The sequence below is a fragment of the Nelumbo lutea genome, chromosome 2 (genome assembly GCF_056320005.1).
Source record: "Nelumbo lutea isolate HS-2025 chromosome 2, American lotus-T2T, whole genome shotgun sequence".
Lineage (NCBI taxonomy): Eukaryota > Viridiplantae > Streptophyta > Magnoliopsida > Proteales > Nelumbonaceae > Nelumbo > Nelumbo lutea.
The window spans coordinates 60,106,049-60,127,297 of NC_142685.1; the positions used below are offsets into that span (position 1 = coordinate 60,106,049).

Below are 21,249 nucleotides of genomic sequence, written 5' to 3' on the forward strand. Positions count from 1 at the left end.
GTCAAACTGCACCAAAATAATCAGGGTTCAGAAACCGTGTTACCCCTAAAATGGTAAGGGCTTGAATGAATCCAACCAAGATTTCAGTACTGCTAGGTTTCATCGAAGCCAGAAATGGGACACACACCTAAACTCTGGACTCTGGACTCTGGAGTGCAGATTCTCATTTAAAAAAGGAATAAAAGATTTCGACCAAGCATACAACTTGGATATGCCGCATTGCATTGCCACCACAAGTTTCAAATTTTGCATTAAATGATTGCCTCGGTATACACTCTTAATACAAGTGTTGCCCATTGGCTTATAATCTAGAACATGGGTTTGGTGCCTCAGATCAAGGCTCAGTGACCCACCACCATTTCATTTAAAACTGGGAAGAAAGCAGCGAAAGTAAATATAAATAAAATTCAAAAAAGATGGTGATCAAACAAATCAGCATCTAGTCTTCCAGTTCAATAATCTTCACAACTGAAGAATCGCCAACTTTCTGGCAGACAACAACACGATCATGCGACTTGATCACACCAGAAACCTTACCGTGATCTAGTGCAACCTTCAAAACCGACTCATTTGTTGCATTTGTCGACTCAGCCTACATGCAGAATCAAGGAGGTAAGAATCAGATATAATGAAAACCCTATTAATCCTAGGTAACAGATGATAGATGCGTATTTTTTCCACAGATGGATCATGGATGTATTATTTGACAACTCCTCAAGAAGCATGTTTTATACATATAATGAACTTACCGGATGTCGAGGATCTGCGAGCATGGGGAAAAGGCCTCTAACTACGAGTGATTGCCTTGCCTGCGCGGTTCTCATCAAAAAAAGCATGCATCAACTAGGATCACATTTAGGTGGGTTCAAAATCTGATACATATCATACAGTACACATCGTTGTATTGTGAAACTTTGAACCTTGAGTTTGATCCCATGTAAAAGGGGCAGAAAAACAATTAGGCCATCAAAAGAAAATCGTTGACTGATATTTTACAGATCAAAACCTTTTTCAACCCCCTTATTTTATAGATTGAAAATTTTCCTCCCTTGGTTTTGTGCAAAAATACGTCTTCCAGAATTTCTTGCATCTCATAGGGGAAAAAATCCCACCCCTCTAACATGGAAACAAAGACAGCCTAAAGAAAATAAAAGAAATTATGAATTTTTTTCCATGATGTCCGGTTAAATGTAAAAGCTCGGATATAAAACTTTTACTAATTGTTATCTAACAACAAAACTGCGCATTCATCAATTCGAGTGCAGTATCAATAACCTTTCAGCATTCCCTAGTCCAACCTTCTAAGAAATTTTGTTATTGGTGAACCACCAAAAAATGGAGACAATGATTTATCATCTCAAATTTCAACATTAATAAGAACATAAGAGCCAGTAAGAACATAATGTGCTTTACAATATCAGGGACAAGGAGAATACTACAAGGTGATAGACTATAGAAGGCAATTGAAGAAGCACCAATAACTGCATGTAATAATTGAAAATATCTAGTATACATGCTTCAGGATAGTATAGCACAGCTTTTATGGAAAGGGTTTCACGCAGTAAGGCCCACACTTGAGAACTCATTCAAAAGATCACAATTAAAGAAAGCTGAAACAAAGATAAAATGGTATTCGGCTAATCTTTACAAAAGTAGCTGCTGAAAATAAATTAGAAGATTGAATTGAATTTATTTTTACAATATATAAAAGGGACCTTTGTTTTTGGCCATGAAGAAATTGCAAAAAATGGGAAGACATCACTTCCCAATTTTCCCATTTTGAACTAAAGAACATCATGGATTCCAAAAGAATCTTCCAAAATGTTAGCAAATACTTAGTTCAGCACTAGAACCACTTCTGGAGCTACAAAAAGCAATCCTAACAAATGATTTTAGTGTGCTTTTTTTATAGGTAGCCATGAACTTTTCTAGTTACAGTAAAAGAATGTTAAGTATAGTGCAAGCAGATACACTCATAGGGCTAGCATTACTGTCTGCCCCCATGATTTTGTACATCTTGATTTTCCTAGTGATTTGAAATTATATTACTCATTTGGTAGAATAAAATGAAATTAATAAATTTCGGCTATTTAACCCAAGAGACATCTATAAGCAAAAAAAAAAAAATTAATGATTCTGGTATTTTATTAATTTCAGGTAAAATTAAAATTGTAGGAACTGAAATTTCAAGTAATTTTGCAAAATTTCAACAAAACTAAAAACCGTTTCTTTGATCTTTCTAGATCCAGTTCAAATACATACACCTTCACTCACCATATATTTGATTTGGTATCAGAAATATCCTTAACAAGTGTGATGCCACCATTATCAAACATAAAATAGAATAAGCAATCAATAAAAAGAACAGTTAGAAGAAATTATTATAGCTCCCTGTCATTTTTTCAGTAAGATAGCTCCCCTTCTTTGTTGCATTGTTTGGTATCTCTAGACTCTTCGTGGTTGAACAACAATGATGTCAGAAAGAAAATATAGTGATAAAAAAGAATATGGCACCAGTAAGGTAAAAAATGTTTTCTAACAAGCTGAAAGTAGAACTACTTCTACTTTAGAACTATTTGACTCAGTTAATGTAACCTACTAAAATTTATCACAACTTGCATTTTTTTATAACAATAATAATTGGATCAGCTAAATACCTCAAAGGCACCAGTAAAACTCCACTTTAGTTGATTTGTTTTGAGCCGAGGGATGACAACTGATATAACTGGCATTGTTGGCCTATACTTTGCAATCAATCTGCATAAAAATAATTTAGTGATCAATAAGTGTAATGTAAAACACATATTTGTTATTCTCTGGTGAGAAACCCACCTAAACCTAACTGCCTGAACAGCTAACCCCCCCCCACACACACACAAACACTGACACCACACACAGATAGGAATCTTTTGGTGAGGGAAGCAAGCTGTAGACTATCATTTAAGATTTCTAAATGAGCATGCACATGTATATTCCATATGAAGGGAGTACCTAGCAGCCCTTCCAGATGAAGTGAAGACAATAATAGCAGAAGCCTTCACCTTAATTGCCGCACGTACCTAGATGAACAACATTAATATTAGCACAATAAGAACCACTCCCACCAGGGAAAACTTCAGAGAAGCCATCAGTATTTAATGCGGAAGAGATGATTATAATAGAATTTAGATGGAAATACCGCAGAGGAAGCAATTGATTCCAAGTGAGTCATTGGTTCTCCAACATATTTGACAGTCTTCTTGAAATATAGGTCTTGGTTGAAAACCTTCTCTGCCTGAAACAATCAGCAAGAGAAAATAAATGAACCAAGGAAGTTGCCAACAAGTGATGAAAAGAATAGGAATAAAAAATTACAGCCGTGTGACGATACCATAGATATGTATATATTTTAATTCTGTGCATTGGCATGAGGAATCAAATATAAACCTACTGAGACTAAAGGCAACATATACAGAAATTATGCCTAAGCATGGAAATGTGCAATTAAACTTTTCAACTCAAAATAGAATTGCAACTTTTGTTCATTCCCAGCTGTTTCATCACAGCAATATGCTTTCACTTCACAAATGTAGTTTGCCAACTAGGGGTGTCAACGGTATTCAAAAATCCAATTTCGAATTCAAGATTCGATATCGAATAGAATTTGGATAATTCAAATATCTAATAGGTTAAATTCGGATATTCTATTCATACCGAATAGCTAATTGGATTCGAATTCGGATATGACCTGATGTGATTCGATAAATATCTGAATTCGATCGATTATTTAATTCTTATATAAAATAATTAAATGTTTTATATAATTTATATATATGATAATTAAATTATATAAATAATTTATATATTAATATACTTTATATAAAAAAATATATTTATTAATTACCTAAAATAATTAATTGGTCGAGTTAAACCGAATTCGAATATTAATTTCCAAATATCCGTCAGATATCAGATTTTCTAATCGGAATCGAATTTGGATATTGCCTAATTTGATTCAAATTCAATCCATTTACACCCCTATTGCCAACTAACAAAATAGATTATTTCTACACATTTATGCTGGCGATACCATAAAGAAACTATCTAGTAAAGTCATAACATACTAGGTCAATGAATGCAAAGAGAAACAGGTGATCGAACTCTTTTATTTACTTATTTTTTGAAACAGGTGATTGAACTCATTTTTTTATTGATGCAGGATTAAAAATTAGTTTATATAAAGATCAAACTGCATTCAACTATGAGCATTCTTTTTGGCGTTAAGCTATAATGAAGTAATGCAACATGCCAATCTTGGGAAATAGCAACAGTGACTAATATTTTTTCATCAGGCCTCCATAGACAAGACAACTAAAATATGGATATCAAGTATGCTTGCAATCTCATTTTCATTCATTTCCAAATTTCTTGCTTCTTTTTAATTATTGGTTGTAAGTTTTTCAAAGTCAGGCCCAAGATCTGAATCTCGACTGTCTCAAGCATCTTTACTTTCAAATTGATGGCAGAAGCAACTAAATACTCCACCCACAAAATGGATGTGTTTAGAAGTATCAAGTTAGAGGGCAGAGTAAGCAGTCTAGACCATGAAAGCCAAGCCCAATGGCATGAATATTGACAGTTTTAAATATATTTCCCAAGAAGTATTCAAACTCCAAAACTCTAATGACCAAAATAAAGTTCAGATTCTAGCAGCTTTAGGGAGTTTTCAGTACTGTGGACAAAGCCACAGATGGCTCATTTCGGTCTATGCCACACCCTTATTGGTGCTCTGAGATTGTAGCATGGACTGATCCACACTATACTGTGAATTGGTCCCCACTATCTCGCAATTTTATTATCCACGTTTAAATATCATGGATCAGTTCACACCATGGTATATCCAAACACTTTTATAAAGTATTGCAATAAATGACCAAATTTTTTTCTGACAAGGCATCCACACAACAGTGCAGAAAACCTACAAAAAGTGTGGTGTGGTTTCAACCACACCACAGTGGGGCCCAATGGATCAATCTGCACCATGCAATTTCTTGTCCACGATATTGAACACCCCCTTAGTTTGGCATGATAAACAGAACGTGTAAATCCAGAATCTAGTATCTAAAAGACTCACCTCAGCGCAAATTTTACCAACAATAGATATGGTCTCAACAGGATACAGTCCTCGCAGGGTTTCTGCACCTAGAAGGATCGCATCACTTCCTGTACCCATCAAAAAAATGGGGAAAAAAGTAGACAAATAAGCATATCTCTTTTTAATCAGTAACACAATATGAAAGTTCTAATCAAGGTAAGCTACTGATTTATAGAAGGTAAAAGAAAAATGACGATTTCAAGCAGTATCTCCCACTGGAGGATAGAACATACCATCCAAGACAGCATTTGCAACATCAGTTGCCTCTGCACGAGTTGGTCTCAGGTTATCAGTCATACTATCTACAACACGGGTAACCACTGCAGGCTTCCCAGCCATGTTGCATTTGTAGACAGCAGACTTTTGAAATAAGAACACCTACATAACTCATAAGGAGTAAGTACCAAATAGTCTTGTCGAATAAGCATAACAAGTTTTATTGATGCAAAGTCAAAGAAAGAAAAAAATAAAAAAATAAAAAAATAACTGTAAGAAGAAACATCCCCAACAACTATCAAGTGTCATTTATCTTTTCACTACCACTTATTGAGGAAATATCCACCATTATCTAGTTCAAAATTTTCTATCAGCTACCATGACACTTTCAATGCCCTTGACTCAAGACAGCAGGCTACAAGTTGGTACTATACCATACCCAGGATGCCAATCAATAGAAATTCCGTCCCATATAGTTTCATTAAATTTGACATTTGTGGAGCATAAGCACATTAAGCCATATCAGGCCTGGAAGAGAAGTCACTAATACCACAAAGACATTAACTTTAGATAAGTAAACCCTCTATTCTTTTTTTTTTCTTTTGAAGGGCTACACAATGAGGGGTAGCCCATCCCCCAACCCAGGTGCAAGCAGGATTCGATCCCAAGTCTCCACTATGACCAGCAGGAAACCTTACCACCCAGCTAGTTGGCACCTTGCAGTAAACCCTCTATTCTAAAGCTTGTGAAATCATTTAGAAAATTGAAGACAGCAATTCAGAATATTTCCTCCAAAAAGCAATCAGGAACAACAGAGAACCACTTAGAAACAAAGGTATCAAGCAATTTTTTTGTATGTGAAGCACAATTCACAGAAAGATACTTCAGCACATGTGCATATATTTCACATGCATGTAAAGGCGCACAAACACCATGCATATTTTTTGACATACATGCATATAAGCATTCATTCTGGACCAGTTAAGGACCATGAGACATCTCTGGTTAACTGAAAACTATGTTATGGATACAAGAACCTTATGTCGGGAAGTCAGGGAACCCCAAGCAATAGAATTCAGTGACTCACCAAACAACTTATTTTTTTATTTTGACTTTTATGATAGTATTTATTTAATATATAGATAATGCAATAACCAATGAGAAATGTATATAAATTAAATATTAAAAAGATAAATCAATAAAACACTAAATAATCAAAACAATTTATAATTGGTTATACTATATTCGTTTAGCCAACCCCATATAGTTGGGACAAGGATTAGATGATGAAGATGATGATGATGACGATGATATCATGATAGGTATTAAAAGTTCACAATTCATGTTCAAACATTAGCCCAAGGCTCCAAGATTCATAGACACATATGACAGGCACGATAAAGAAGAATTCCCTTTGGAATTTCACATTTGTACCCATGTCCACAAACATGACTCATGATTGTCTTTTCCAGAGTAGGCATTAAAGCATGTGCACTCATTAATCATTATGCCTTCTATGTTGGGTTAGTTGTGAATGTGTATGGAGATGCATGCATCCAAATAAATGTATTCCAGGACCCCCAAAACATCATTGAAAACTGATAACAATAAATAAGTCATTTGACGAAGTTCAGAATACTGGCCTTCTCAGGTGGAAGATCTATGCCCAGATTCCCACGAGAAAGAATAATGCCATCCGCTTCTTGAAGTATCTCATCAAAATGCTTTAAGCCCTGCAGGAAATAGAAGAAGACAGAGTTGCTCATTCACATTATCATACAAGTACTACTGTTTCCAAGAAATCTAATTATGCATGCAGCTCACCTCTACATTTTCAATTTTTGCAAAAATCTGAGTCTGTTGGAGGTCACCCAACTTAGAAAGAAAATCGCGGGCCTGTACCACAGCATCAGCAATACTATTACTAAATAAAACAACAAATTTGAGAAAGAATTAAGGTTAACTAATTGCACTAAACACTAAAATATAAAACTAATTATATCATAAATAAAGTGGATAATCTTAAAAAACTAAAATGGTTACAAACTGCAAAAAAAAAAAAAATCAAAAGATAACAATATGGCATGGACAAGGAAAACAAAACAGTCAAGAATACTTGGATAAGTCCTCACATGGCGAACATCCTCAGCATGACGGGTATATGACAAAGAAATGAAATCGATATTGTTTCGAACACCCCATGTGCTTATAACCTGAAATAGTCATCAAAATATCATAATATGTACTGGGTAAGAAACTTGAAGTAGACAGTTCAAAATTTACCATGTTTGAAAAATATTTGAATCAAACCCATAATATTTAGTGTGACTGCACCTTGCAAGTTTAAAAGGCAACTCATTGATCTGGGTATCACTTAAGGGTCCGTTTGGTTCGCAGTTGGAATCAGAATCGAAAACCTTCAGAATTGGAATGGTCTATTCCCCCCTCCGTTTGTTTCGGACTGGAATCAGAATCAGGGTTCGAATTGGCTGGAATGGATTCTCATTCCCAAGGGAGGGGGAGGTAATGGACATTCCCACAAATGGGGGAATGCCATTCAGCAGGAAAGGGAACCAGATTCCAATTCCGCCCAACCAACAGTTGGATCCGATTCCACCGATTCCAGACCCCTATTCCCACGAACAAAACCGCCCCTAAAGATCATTTTCTATAGACTGATTTTCTAATATGTCCCTACGCAATTTTGGTTCTTAGGGAAGAAATAAGCAAGTTTAGAGTTCCACATTCACTAAAAGACTGTTTGATAACAGCTGAAATGACTGAACTGAATGACTTATTACTTTGTCTTGTAATGGATAAATAGCTATATGATAAAATATTAGGATTACAGTGATCAAACCCAATGTGCCATTCAGCCATTAAGGAGTTCACAACACATTACCTACTTAATGATTTTATTCACTAAAAGACAGAGCAATGTCTTTCAGTCCAACCACTTCAACTGTTAACAAATCGTCCCAAATAAAAGTTGTCAGAGGATAAACCATAACATCGTGAGGCATCAGATGATTGATAATGTCCAGCCAAGTGAATGAATATAGCTTCCAAAAGGGCATCGCATTAGCTTCATAGTAGGAAAGAATGGAAAAAATAACTAAAACTTACTTCTTTGTCTTCATCAGTCAGGGTAGGCAGCTCGATACGAATTTGAGAAACATGCAATGTGAACAAAGACCCAGCCAGAGTAGCGGAGTTCTTAATCATGCAAACCACATCTTCTCCCTTAACTTCAGCTACCTGCAGTAAAATACATGAAATTTTATAACTTCAAGGGAAAAAATATTAGTCGTCCTTCAACCAACATATTTCAATGCCCAAGTTGGGCAAGTATACAAGGAATGATGCAATTTAGCAAATTCCAAATCACGAAACTCTAATAACATATGTCTTACCTCAAGCCAAACAGAAGTTGTTTCACTTCCTGTGAACAGGTATTGACCAATAAAAATGGTGTCACCTTTATTCACAGCCTGCATATTACCAAAATTGTGCTTAGAAAAATGAAATACAGTGATATCAACGTACAATTACCAAGGTAATATTGAATGTAAAATCCTATTACACAACACGAGCACAGAACGAAAACCGGGAAGAAAGGTAAAAATGGTTAAGAATAGTTTACATTAATTTCCACAAGTTTAAGAATAAGATATGCTCAAACATAAAAAGGGAAAAAGTAAAAGCAATAAGAGAAAGTAGAACACAATACATATGATCCTTTAGAGAAAGCAAACCCCAAGAATCAAGATATAATAAGTTGCTGTCTTTAACAATTGGTAGTGTTACTTGTATTCTGCCCTTTTACTTATATTGGTAGTGTTACTTATATTCTGCCCTTTTACTTTTAACAATTGGTATAATCTTCAAAAAAAGAAGCCTTTTTGGTGTTTGTCCCTGCACTGGTGTACCCTTTGTAAAGCTGATGGTGAGTCTTGCTCTCATTTACTTATATACTCTGCCCTTTTATTTCTTCTATTTGGGAGTGGTTTCTCTCTTTATTTGGTTGTAGGTGGACTCCCCCATCAAGCATTCGTAGCCTCTTCACCTATTCAGTTGGTAGCCGGATCAAAAAGAGGGGAAAAATCTTGTGGAGGTGCACTATGGCAGCAGTTTTTTGGACAATTTGGGACGAAAGGAACCAACGGATATTTGCTAAAAAAGAAAGAAGCAGGGACACAGTTATAGAAGTGATTTCTTTGAAGGTAGCACAATGGGTAAAAACAATGAACCTATTTGAGGATATTTCAATAGAGATCATCATGAACAATTGGCAGGAAATAGCAGTCTCGGCTCCTAGGAGAATCAATGTTCATCCGATGTGGCTCCCTCCGATGGAAGGTTTTATCAAACTCAACTTTGATGGGAGCAGTGAAGGAAATCCAGGGCCATCAGGGGTTGGTGGTGTGTTCAGAACAGAGGCAGGTTCAGTTATATCACTTTTTTCAGGATCAATTGGAGTTGGAGATTCTTTGAGAGCAGAAATTCTAGCCCTCTTGGAGGGGGTAAAAAGGGCTAAGGAGTTGAATATAAATGGGTTGATTATCGAAGGAGATTCGCAAGTGGTAACTGGCTGGATAGAGAAGGCAAACGATGGGTTAGGGCATACATTAATGAAAGAAGGCACTTTAAGTTGCTAACCCAATGAATGGATATGCGTGTCCGGTGGGTTAAAAGATGTGCTAATTCATTTGCAGATGCTTTGGCCAAACAGGGGGTGGGAAGAAGTCAATTGTTTTGGGCTACTATGTAATTTTCCTGGTGGGGGTGTGGTAAGAGGGTTTACCTCCCCCCACCTTTGTATTTTAAACTTTTTTCTTAATTAATGAAAGTTTTCTGTTACTGATTAAAAAAAACAATTGGTAGTGTTACTAACATAATTATCTTTAACACTGTCAACCCTGATTAAGGATGAATCAAAATGTGAAATAATATCAAACATTAAAAAGAACTCCACAAAGCAGCAGTATCAGATTTTAAAACAAAGAAAAATTCCAACAAGAGCAAGAAAACCCACTAAATATCTAACAACCGAAGGAACTCAATTATCTAGCTTAAAGTTGTCATGTACTAGCCTTGGCATATGTGACACCTCATTTATCCAAAAACATTCTCAATTCACAGAAATAATTTGCAGGTTGGAGGTGGCCTGCCATGATGGACGTTGCTTACCTTTGCTAGTCCAGTAAAATTAATTGGCAACAACTCCGATGAAGCTTCCTCATCTTGATTCGGTGTCAGAACAACATGGGCACTCTCTTGAAGCAAAATAGGTTTCTCGCTTTTATTGACAACCTGCAACTCTGGGCCGACGGTGTCTAGCATAACCTAAACAAGGAAACCAAAATCTATTAATGTTAAATTCCCATTTTCTATTTGAGCAGGAGAAGAAATCAAAATGGCGGAACTCGTCTTGACAAGAATCTCAAGTTTTGACCCAAATGATCTAGCAAAACGCCGACGCAATTGAGTCATGGAAAAAATGATCGACTAAGCTAAAATGAATAAGAATTTATATTACGGGACAGATCATACAGCTTGAGATAAACAAGGGACAGGGAGCTTACAGCGCAGAGCTTCTTTGTGCTTTTGACAGCCATCTTCAGATTTTCTAGAGTCTCTTGGTGATATTCGGTATCTCCCCATGAAAAGTCAAAACGTGCCACTGCCATAAAAGACAAAGCAAACTTTAAACGGAGTGAAACCAAATCTCCCAACACAAATCCAAATCGAGAATGAAAAACCATTTTTTTTTTCTTTTAAGAAACAAATCAAAGTCAACTCACTAACTGACAGAAGCTAAAAATCAAGAAGATAGATCCGAGAGATAATACCAGACATCCCCGCCTTAAGGCAACCAGAAATAATCTCCACAGATCGCGACTTCGGACCCAGTGTCCCAACTATCTTTGTCATTGCAGGGAAGAAAGTCTGCAGAATTCAACACGATAAATCCCAAATCAAAAAACAACCAATCAACCTCTACTATTCCAATCTCCAACAATACTTTCGTCAAAATTGTCGAAAGGAGGGGAAAAGAATCGAAGTCTCAGTATAGAAATATATATATATATATATATATATATACACATATATACATAACTTTCACAAAAAAGATAAAATTATCAATCAACAGATCTCCATAGAAAAGAGGTAAGAAGAGAAGTAAGCAAGTACAATCGAGGGATTGCTACTTACAGGTTTGGATGGCTCGAGGATGGAAGCCATCCTAATGGGTTCTTCGAGAAGCAAGTGAGTCGAATGCATTTTCGATCGACGACGATAATCTGAGAAACAACCGACGAAAGAAGAAGCGGAGACGGAGCTCGAATCCTTCGACGGGATGAATCCGCCTTCGAATGAGATCGATGAAGCAACAGAGACGCACGCGGGCAGAATATGCTATTATATTACTTTCTGACTTTCGCTTTCACTCTCCATTTTGTAAGCTATTGCGTAATAATGGCGTGCGAAAAGTAAAAACCGGGTTCAAGGAAAGCGGAAAGCCCATGACCATGAGACAAGCGGAGTGATTTGGGCACGTCCCATTGATAGTGCCCACCTACGTGTCCATGCGAAAGAGATGGGAAGTACAAAATTAAAAAGACAAAAATACCCCTGGTATGTATTATAAAACATACGAATTTTGCTGAAACCTCCTATCAAATTTGTGATTATTGCTAAAACCTCTCCTCTAAATTTTGGTAATTGCAATCATAAATACTTACATTTAGGTGTGGATATGAATTAAGCTTTTTCATAAGTCATTTGACCTCGGCTCGTGAAAAATTTGATTTGGTTCGATCTAAATTGATCTTTGAGTCAAGTTGGTAAGGCTTATTATCCTACAAATATATATATATATAGTTTTATACGTATAATAATAATTTGTTTTTATAATTCTTAATGTTTTATATATAAAATGAAAATTATTTGTTTATATCTATAAATTTTTTTATATGAAACTTGGCTTATAATTGAACTCGAGTCGAGTTAAATTCAAGTTCAAGCTTGAATAACTAAATATTTGACTCAATTTGGTTCAAATCTACACCTACTTCTATTAGAATCCTCTAATGCAAAATACAAAAATGTCCAAAATACCCATATAATTACTATCGAAACTGGTTTTCATAAAAAATAATACAAACTTTATAAACAACAGAAAATAGAGAATGGAAAATAAATATCTAGCTATTCAAGTTTTACCTTTGAGCAATTGATATAAATATGATAAATTTAGAAAAAAAATCAATTTTGGAAAATAGATTAAAAGGGTTTGAACTAATTATTCATATGAAGACAAAATTTAGAAAATAAATATTTTGATCTAAAATAATTTTATGGGTATTTTATATATTTTTAATGCCTCTTTTAAGAGGGGTCAATTTAGGATAGATTATTGTAATTACCCAAGTTAAAGTTAAGGGGAGGTTTGAGGCAATTTATCCTTCTAAATGTGACTTCTTTGTCTTTTCATTGATAGAAACAAGGGTTGTGCCCCCTTTAGAAAATTGAAAAACAAGAGGTTAATTATTGGTTTAATCGAGTGAAGGAAAAGGAATTACATGGTGAATCTGAACCGTCCCGTTAGTGCCACGTGGGATGTTATTTCTGCCACGTAGTCATTTGTGAGTTAGTTGTTCTCGCCAACTACGGTGGGCCGGTGGCCCTGAAACCAACGTGCGGTTTTCTTTTCGCCTCCACGTGGCATGAGCTCACTGAGATTGACTTTTCAGAGTTGTAATAAGCACGTGACCTCTCACTACTGCCCCTGCTACGTGACCTCTCAGAATTGTGGTGCCTGGTGCCTATTGCGTGAACAATCAAAACCGTAGATTCGAGATCATCACCAACAGATCATTTATGATGCTTCAAAAGTGTACCAATGCACAGCCGGTCAAAGTCGATAGATCGAAGGGTAGCCGCCTCTGTGCTGGGATCTGCTCGTCACAGAAGAGTGAATTTGGATTAACCCAACGCGATTCTGTTCAGCGGGCTGTTGAACGAATGATAATGTTCCATGCGATGGGATCCGCATATTTGTTCCTTTTCGTTCGGATTTGTTTCGAGACCGGATCTGTTCATCTTACTATACATTGAGAATATCCACTGTATTTATTAATTATTATTTATGAGAAATACTCTGAGTGCACAGTGGATGTGCCTGTGAGGCGCCCATTTGTGAGGAGCAGATCTTGGCTCATTTGTTCCTCATATTACAATCCTCACTCTAACCTCATGGCATGTATGTATCAGTCATACGTTGGAAACATTTTTCATATTTGTATGTTATTATTTATGGAAGATGTTCCCAATATATGATGGGATGTGATGAGGTCTATATAAAGAGCATATTTAAATTCATCATGCCAGCCTCATAAGTGATAATATGTTCCACCGCACATCAAAAACATTTATTATACTTGTGCATTATTATTCATGTGGAGATGTTTCCAATACATAAGGGATTTGCTTTGAATTTGTTGTATGATGTTCACTGCCTTTGGTCAAGTCCAAATTGCTTACCAATAAAACACATTTCAGAATCCTATCAAAAATGATCTAACGCTTCACATCTCATACATGGCAAGTCGCACTTTTATGGTGAACCCTAGCCTCATATATAGTGTCAAATCACCGTTGGATGTTGAAATGTGTTTTGTTAGTAGGAGATCCCAACTCCCTCAGTGTTGGATGTTAAAACACATTTCTTGGGGCGGTTTGGGTCGGTTTCGGCTCTAAGTTCATCCATGCCCCCCATGGCCACCTAGTTTTCTGGAAATATATTTAAAACTGAAATATGTATTTTAGTAAACAAAAATATACATACAAATATATTAGAATATATATTTTCAGATATTCCAATTTTTAGTTAAGTAGGAACTAAGTCGATTCGGATCGGGTCGGTTTTAGTTTTCACACAAAAAAACCAAAACTCACCCGAACCATCGGTTTATAAATTCGTACAACCCGAAACCGATCGGTGCTGATGAAAACCCGGCCGACTCAGGTTGGGTCGGTCCGGGTTAGTCGATTTGGTTAGGTTAGGCCTTCTTATGAACAGCCCTAGCTACAATGAGGGTGCTTCTGACATAGAGACATAGGCTCTGTAAGCACTGTGTCTTATGTGTTTGCCCTCTACCCCTCCTGGTAAGCACTCGACTAACAATCTCCAAGTTTCTTCACCGTTAAGTGTCATGGTTGATGGTCGACGTCCAATCGCGTTTGGTAAGCATTGATTCGTTAAACAAAACCCAAAACAAGGGCTTGACTGGAAGGTTGTCAATGTTGGAAAGGATGGGCTAGTGGACATGGCTGAGGGAACAAGCTTAGCAACTTTTAGGATTGCCTATTAACAGAAGGTTGATAAAGAAAATTAGATGACATATAAAGGGCATATGTGTCTTTTTCATAACACTTAACGGTGAGTTAACACCAAGTACTAAATCATCGCAAAATGAAAATTCAGGTACTAGATTATCGTGTTTTAAAGTTCGGGTACTAAATTGGCACTTGGCCTAAAGTACAGGGTACCTATTGGAAAATTTCCCTTCAATTTTATGTTGAATCATTCCAAGGGAAAGGTTTTCATAGTACTAAGGCTGTGTTTTCGTGTGCGTGTGTGTCTCTGTGTTAAGAATGCATATTACAAAGAGAATTAGGGTGGGGGCAAGTAGGATGTTTGTAAGATGCACTAATCATATTATGAAGAGCTTACAGAGTAGGGTTATTCATAAAACCAATTAAATTGATCAACCCGACTCAACTTGATCCGAGTTGGCCAATTTTCAATTATTCTTAATTGGCTTCGGTCTAGGCATTATGCTAACCCAAGAGGTCAAGTTGGTTTTGGTTTGGCTGTGCATAAATCAACTAAAACCAACCTGATCCAACTATAAATGTATATTAATATTTTATATTTTAAATCTATTTTTTAATATAAAAAGTGAGAAAATTTCCATCTTTCCTAGTTTAAATATTTTATATTGTAAGTTTGATTTTTTAATAATATTGTTGTATTTTTTTTTAAATATATCTTTTGAACCGATAAACTAAATCAATAAGCTGATCCAAATCACAACTCAAATTAATTGATTTTCAGAAGTGGTCGATTGGTTTTGGGTGACTAATTCCCCAGCTCAACCAAATCGATTCAGTTGGCCGAAAACCTACAAGACTACAACCAAACTAAACCCACTCGTGAACACCCCTAACCGATACCTATAGTTACGTAGGTTTAATCTTATTGTATGTTTTCATTTCAGGAGGGATACCTAGTGACCAACTTAGCTATTAGGTCACTAATAAGGGCCCCAAGTCTGATTTCATTCATCGTAGAAAAGAATTCCAATAGCAAGGTGCTAATTGGCTGGTTGTAAGTTGTAACTCGCAGTAGAGACTTGGGATTGAATCTTGGAGAAAGAAGAAAATTACAATAAAGCCATTGAGCACGTGCCACCCCATTACAATGAGGATATAAACAATGGCACAACCATAGTAAGATGAGGCATGGAGGATGGCAAGAAAAAGGAGAAGACTGAGAAAGCATTAAGCATGGAGACTTGTTTGGCAAAAATTAGTTGCAAGCTTACTGAACCATACACAATATGACTAAAAATATACAGTCCTAATGAATGACCCCAAAAATCTTCAAAATGTCAAACTTGTCCTTTTTAATTGATAAACCATGTCAAACAAGAACGTACGTGTCCCCATACACACACGTGTGCTTGGAGATATGTTCTCAATGCACAAGGGTGGGTCGTGGCGCACATGTCGAGTGCACTCTATGCAGAGTTCATCGAAATGTATAAAAACACTAAACATATTCACTCATGATTGATTATGTAGCAAGTGGTACACAGCAGTGTGAGTAGCAAATGTGTAGACTCAGTAAGGACGTGTTGCATTGAGTACTAGAATTCTCATTCCTCAAGATAAAACTTGACAGTATACTACTTGTAGAATGCAACAATTCTCCTTAGTCACCAAGGAGGATTACAAGTTTCTTCCAATCAAGCCTTTCTAACAATTTGTGCATCTCCTTCAATGATGATCCATGACAAATCCACTTCCTTGGCTAACTTCAAAAACCCTCATCAAAAATTGAGTGGTGGCTCAGTTGGTATGGGTAGTCCCAACAGAGATGCGGATTCGAGTTCTCTACCTGTTACCATTTATCACCTACATTGAAGATTATTAGTGTGTTGCCTTAAAATACCAAAAAGAAAAAAACACCTCATAAAAAATAACAATGTTTCACCATTTTTAGCCATACATATAGTAGTTTTTATCACTCATCCCACACAAAATCATCCTATCAAGGGTCTTGACTTGCCACTCCAATTCCATAGTGAATATAATTAGATGCACCATCACTTAGGTTGCATTTGGTAAGAGTGAAAGCAATGAACCAAAATGAATTTGTACTTCGATTCAATTTTGATTGCATTTGGTAAGAACACGCTTTTGTATTGAAAATGACAATATTTTGTTCTTTAACATATTTAGCAAACTTTACACTCAAAGTTGGTCATGTAGAAAATAAAGATTTCAAACTTGGAATTCGTATTTATACCTTTGGTAAGAATACAAAATTTATCAATGCAAAACCAAAACCAACTTTGCAATTTCATAAACCCTACATGCATATGTACCAAACACAACCTTTAGTATTTAGAATAAAAGTACCTCCACCAAAAGACTAGAGGGAGTCCTAGATACATCAAAGTTTCATTACTAAAGTGACATTCTTAAGCCACATATATCTCTACATCTCAAACCGCCTTTCTCCTTGGGCCTCAAGAAAGAAGCTCCGCTCTTAAAGTTGGAACTTTTCCTTTGAGTGGCTGATATGATCGAGAGCAAATTTGGAAAGTAAATCAATTTCAAAAAAGGGATTGGTTTGGAGTAGTGATTCATGTGAAGAGAAAATTTGGAAAATAATCATTTTGTTAAAAGTAATTGTATGGGTATTTTGGACATTTTCATGCCTTTTTTTTTTTTTTTATAAAATTCTATCTGAATGGCTCTACTTGCAACTATGTCAGCAAGTATAGGGGAGATGATTGCAACTACCAAACTTAAGGGAAGATTTCAGCAACAACTATAAACTTTAGGGGATGTTTCAGCAATTTACCCTTCACCAGATGATCCAACTTAGTCGACTCACTCCTTAAATTAGGAATGTTAATGGGTCAGGCCCGTCATGGGCTTGGGCTGGACCTGAATCCGATCCAAAGCAACTTCAACCCTAACCCAACCCAACACTAAACGAAGATGGGTATGAAACCCTACCTAAGCCTATATACACAAATATTACAATGCCACAATGCTAACAACTGAACTCAACATACTTCCACTCGAAGCCTCTAATTTGAACCCAAGCTAAAACCCAATTAAAGCTGGCCCAACTCCCCAGATAGGGACGGGTCAGTATGGGCTTACTACTTAATATGAACCCGGCTAACATCCCAACCTTAAAAATATAGCTGAATGGACTTGATCTAATTTCTTCTTCTTCATTGATTTATTGGATTTCACAAAGGGATAACCCATCATCCACCACAAGGTTTTAAAACCGCCATTGACCTGGATGGTCGGACCATTCAGCCCAAAAATCATTTAAGGTATTGGTTATTTTTTCTGCCCTGAATTGTTATTTCCCCCTAAAGCATTGTTTATTTATTTATTTATTATTATTATTATTATTATTACTATTTTGAATTTATTGAACTACAAAAAAAAGGGTAATTCATCATCCACCACAAGGTTTTAAAACCGTGTTGATGCAAATGGTTAGGGCGTTTGCCCCTTTCCCCTGAAAAACTTTGGCTGTTCGGGGCCAACAACTAGCTACCATAAAGTGGGGTAAAATAGTGATTGCCCCATTTTTTTTTAACTATAAACATAGAGATGGACATGAATTGGTGAATGTGTCCAGCCTAAAAATGCTCTCAACATCATAGGTTGTTGGGCAACAGCCAAAGTTAATTCCATCCCCACCCCCTAAAAAGGTCAGGATATAAGTTCTGTTTCACCCGGAACCATTCTTTACCAAAAACATGGCCACGATTTTCAGGCCATTTTTTAAAATTTCTTTAATTTAAAGCATTAATTATGGCTGATCATTAAAACGAACTATTGAACCAATGATCTACTTTTTGAGATGGTTTTTAAAACATTAGTCGCCATCGAAAGTGCCTGTTGGAACAAGCCCGCATACCAGCTTACCTTAAAACTGGGATTCACGCATTATGTCACAACCCAAAGCACAAAAAATCATGGTAAATTCATGCAGCCGATGGGTCTGAGCATTCTGGATCACGTAGGCACACGTGGTGAACAGATTGGGTAAGCACTTAGAAAATTTTTTGAAACCTGTTACTTAAAATACTCTTAGCCTACTGTTGAAATTGGGAAAAGATTAAAAACAAATTTTAATACGATTGTCAGACTATCTATAAAGTGCTGATCGAATGTGTTCACAATTCTCTAACAAGTACATCTGCATTTGGGTTTGGGTTTGAGTTTGAAGAGATCTCACAAAACTGTACGTACTCACAACAATTTACAGACGTTTATCCCCATGCATTAAAACATTCAACAAGTGGCTGTGACATGTAAGTATGGCATAAGAACCATTTCGTGAGTACTGAATCTCAGTTCTGGTGTGAGACCTCGTGACTCGGTACTAGTCCCATGCTTCAATAGTCACTATCGGGTCATGGTTGAGTGGGTCTTACCAAGTGGATCATATATGCAAAATAAATAGTATTTGTTTTTGGGCAAATTACAATGACCCCCTTGTATTATGGGGTTAATGAAAAATACCCCTAAACTTTTATTTTGTGACAGATACCTCCAACCTTTAAGCACATGAGGGAATGTATTAAATTACCAAGATGAATACCTGAACCTTTCTTGTATTATTTTCTTTGCCCTTCTCTTAAACCTTAATTGACTAAAAATACCTCCATTTTCTTTAAAAGAAACAAGCCAAAATAAGAAGAATCATTTCAAAGTCTCTCTTCATATTAAAACATAAAATTATTCACTCATTTTTCTTATAAATTAAGAAAAATCAAAGAAAACAAAAAATCTAAATTTTTGAACCTCTACCATTTTATCATTTTATCGTAACATTACAATCAACAAAAAATCTATAAGGATTTGGAGCAGCATAAATAGATTCAATGTTATATTTAAAAAAATATTGGAATGATAAATCATTCAAATAAATAAGAAAAAAAGTGAAAGCTTGGTGGTGCTGTATTTAAATAAATAGCTGAATGGCAATAATTTTCGAAATACCTCTAATGGAGGGGGGGTCTTTGTAATTTATTTATTTATTTTTTCTGCCCCCGAGAAGCTCCGTTTTAGAAAAGAAGTAACAAAGCGAAGTAATTACTAGCACAGAAGCAGAGATGGCAGAGAGTGAAGAAAACAAAGCGATTACAAGCAGAGAAGCAGAGCAGCAAAAAGCGCAAGGACCTTGGTTTTCATTATTGCCAGGGTTTCGTATACCATTTGCTCCGTTGAAGCAAGAAACCAAGGTGGTTACGACTAATACAGTCGATGAAGAGAGCAAGGCACAGAAACCAGAGTTTGTGAGATTGCCTGATGCGCGGCAAGAGTATTCACCGTTGAAGTTGGAAGTTGACGAGGCTGTGCAAGGTTCGAGCTCTCGAGTCTTGTGGCAGGTCAGTTCTCTCCGTCTATCTAACTAATCCCTGTTTGTGCTTTTCTTTCCTGCTTCGGACGCTTTAGTGCATCTCTAAATCCATTGTTTAGGGTTTTAGTCTCCTTGGAAGTTCAATAGGCTTAGATAAATCCGTACAAGGTGAATATGGTTTGACACTAATAGAGTGGATTGCTTGCTAATACCAGGAGAAGGATTATTTTGTTGATTTAGGTGTTGAACTGCAGTGGTTCTAAATGATATGCTATTGCTGCTGCGTTTTATATGAATTTCTTCTTTTTGTTCATTAAAACCTATGTTTCTGGATGCCCACATCGTTTTCTTCTACGTGATTTCAATTTTAGCTAAGTTACTGGTTTTCCGGCCACACTAGCATTTGGGACTGACTCTGTCATTGAAGTCCGGATTCAATACGTGATTATTGTAATTTGTTTGACTGTGAATAATGCTTTAATAGGATTTGTCAAAAAGAAAATAATGTTTTAATAGGATTCAACTACGATGGGTGATTCATGAAAGGGGCTCAGGCAGCCCCTATACGAACCTATACAACGTTTGCATCCAAAATACTGTTTCCTCGGGTCTTCACTCTTCAGTGATAATTTTGTTTCATTCATTACGAAAGCTATTGAAATTGACACCCCTAAGCACTTCCAAGATAGAAGCTTGAAATAAAATTTCTCAACCTTGCCCAATACAGCATTAACTGTGTAGTGCTTCTGCCCAAAGAGCCTCTTGTTCCTCTCCTTCCAAAGACACCGCAGATAGTGAAAGCTCAAGGTTCAACAACATTTATCCATTCTTACTATATCCCTTGGACAGCAAAGGGATAACTAAGGAGGGGATTGACCCAATTATGGCCCATTGTACATCTTATATAGCTCTAATAAACCCTCGTAAAGATTCAATTCACCATATTGAATCATTCCTTTAGGACTACCTATCCCACTGCAGAAATTCTTCCTTTAAAATCTAACACCCATTCCATTTGTCATTCCATAATTGCACCCTATTGCCCCTTCCCACCTCAAATAAAACATGCTTTAGGAAATCTGTTGGCTAGTTGAGAATACCCCTCCAAACTGCACAATTATAGGTCTGCAAACCTCTAGTGACTGCCAACGAACCTATAGTTCTCATATTTTCTGACTATAGCTTGTCGGTGAGTACTGGATTC

The 21,249-nt window shown here is 36.3% G+C and overlaps 2 protein-coding genes across 2 annotated transcripts in view; one reads left to right on the forward strand and one right to left on the reverse strand.

Annotated features, from left to right (window-relative positions):
* Nucleotides 1-224: 224 nt before the first annotated feature.
* LOC148871034 (pyruvate kinase 1, cytosolic-like) lies at nt 225-11,915 on the reverse strand. Its single transcript, XM_088972188.1, has 16 exons — nt 11,567-11,915; nt 11,203-11,299; nt 10,936-11,033; nt 10,541-10,696; nt 8,764-8,841; nt 8,477-8,608; nt 7,483-7,563; nt 7,175-7,246; nt 6,994-7,083; nt 5,368-5,512; nt 5,114-5,202; nt 3,179-3,274; nt 2,992-3,059; nt 2,658-2,757; nt 750-809; nt 225-592 (listed from the first exon to the last, which is right to left on the reverse strand). Exons 1-16 carry the CDS (start codon nt 11,633-11,635, stop codon nt 440-442), a joined length of 1,584 nt encoding a protein of 527 aa, XP_088828314.1. The 5' UTR covers nt 11,636-11,915; the 3' UTR covers nt 225-439.
* A 7,834-nt stretch (nt 11,916-19,749) lies between these two features.
* LOC148871035 (uncharacterized) overlaps nt 19,750-21,249 on the forward strand; it is a 34,248-nt gene continuing 32,748 nt past the window's right edge. The window contains exon 1 of the mRNA XM_088972384.1: nt 19,750-20,073. Within this exon, the coding sequence (XP_088828510.1) occupies nt 19,798-20,073 (276 nt within the window). The 5' untranslated portion in view covers nt 19,750-19,797. The remainder of the gene's footprint in view (nt 20,074-21,249) is intronic.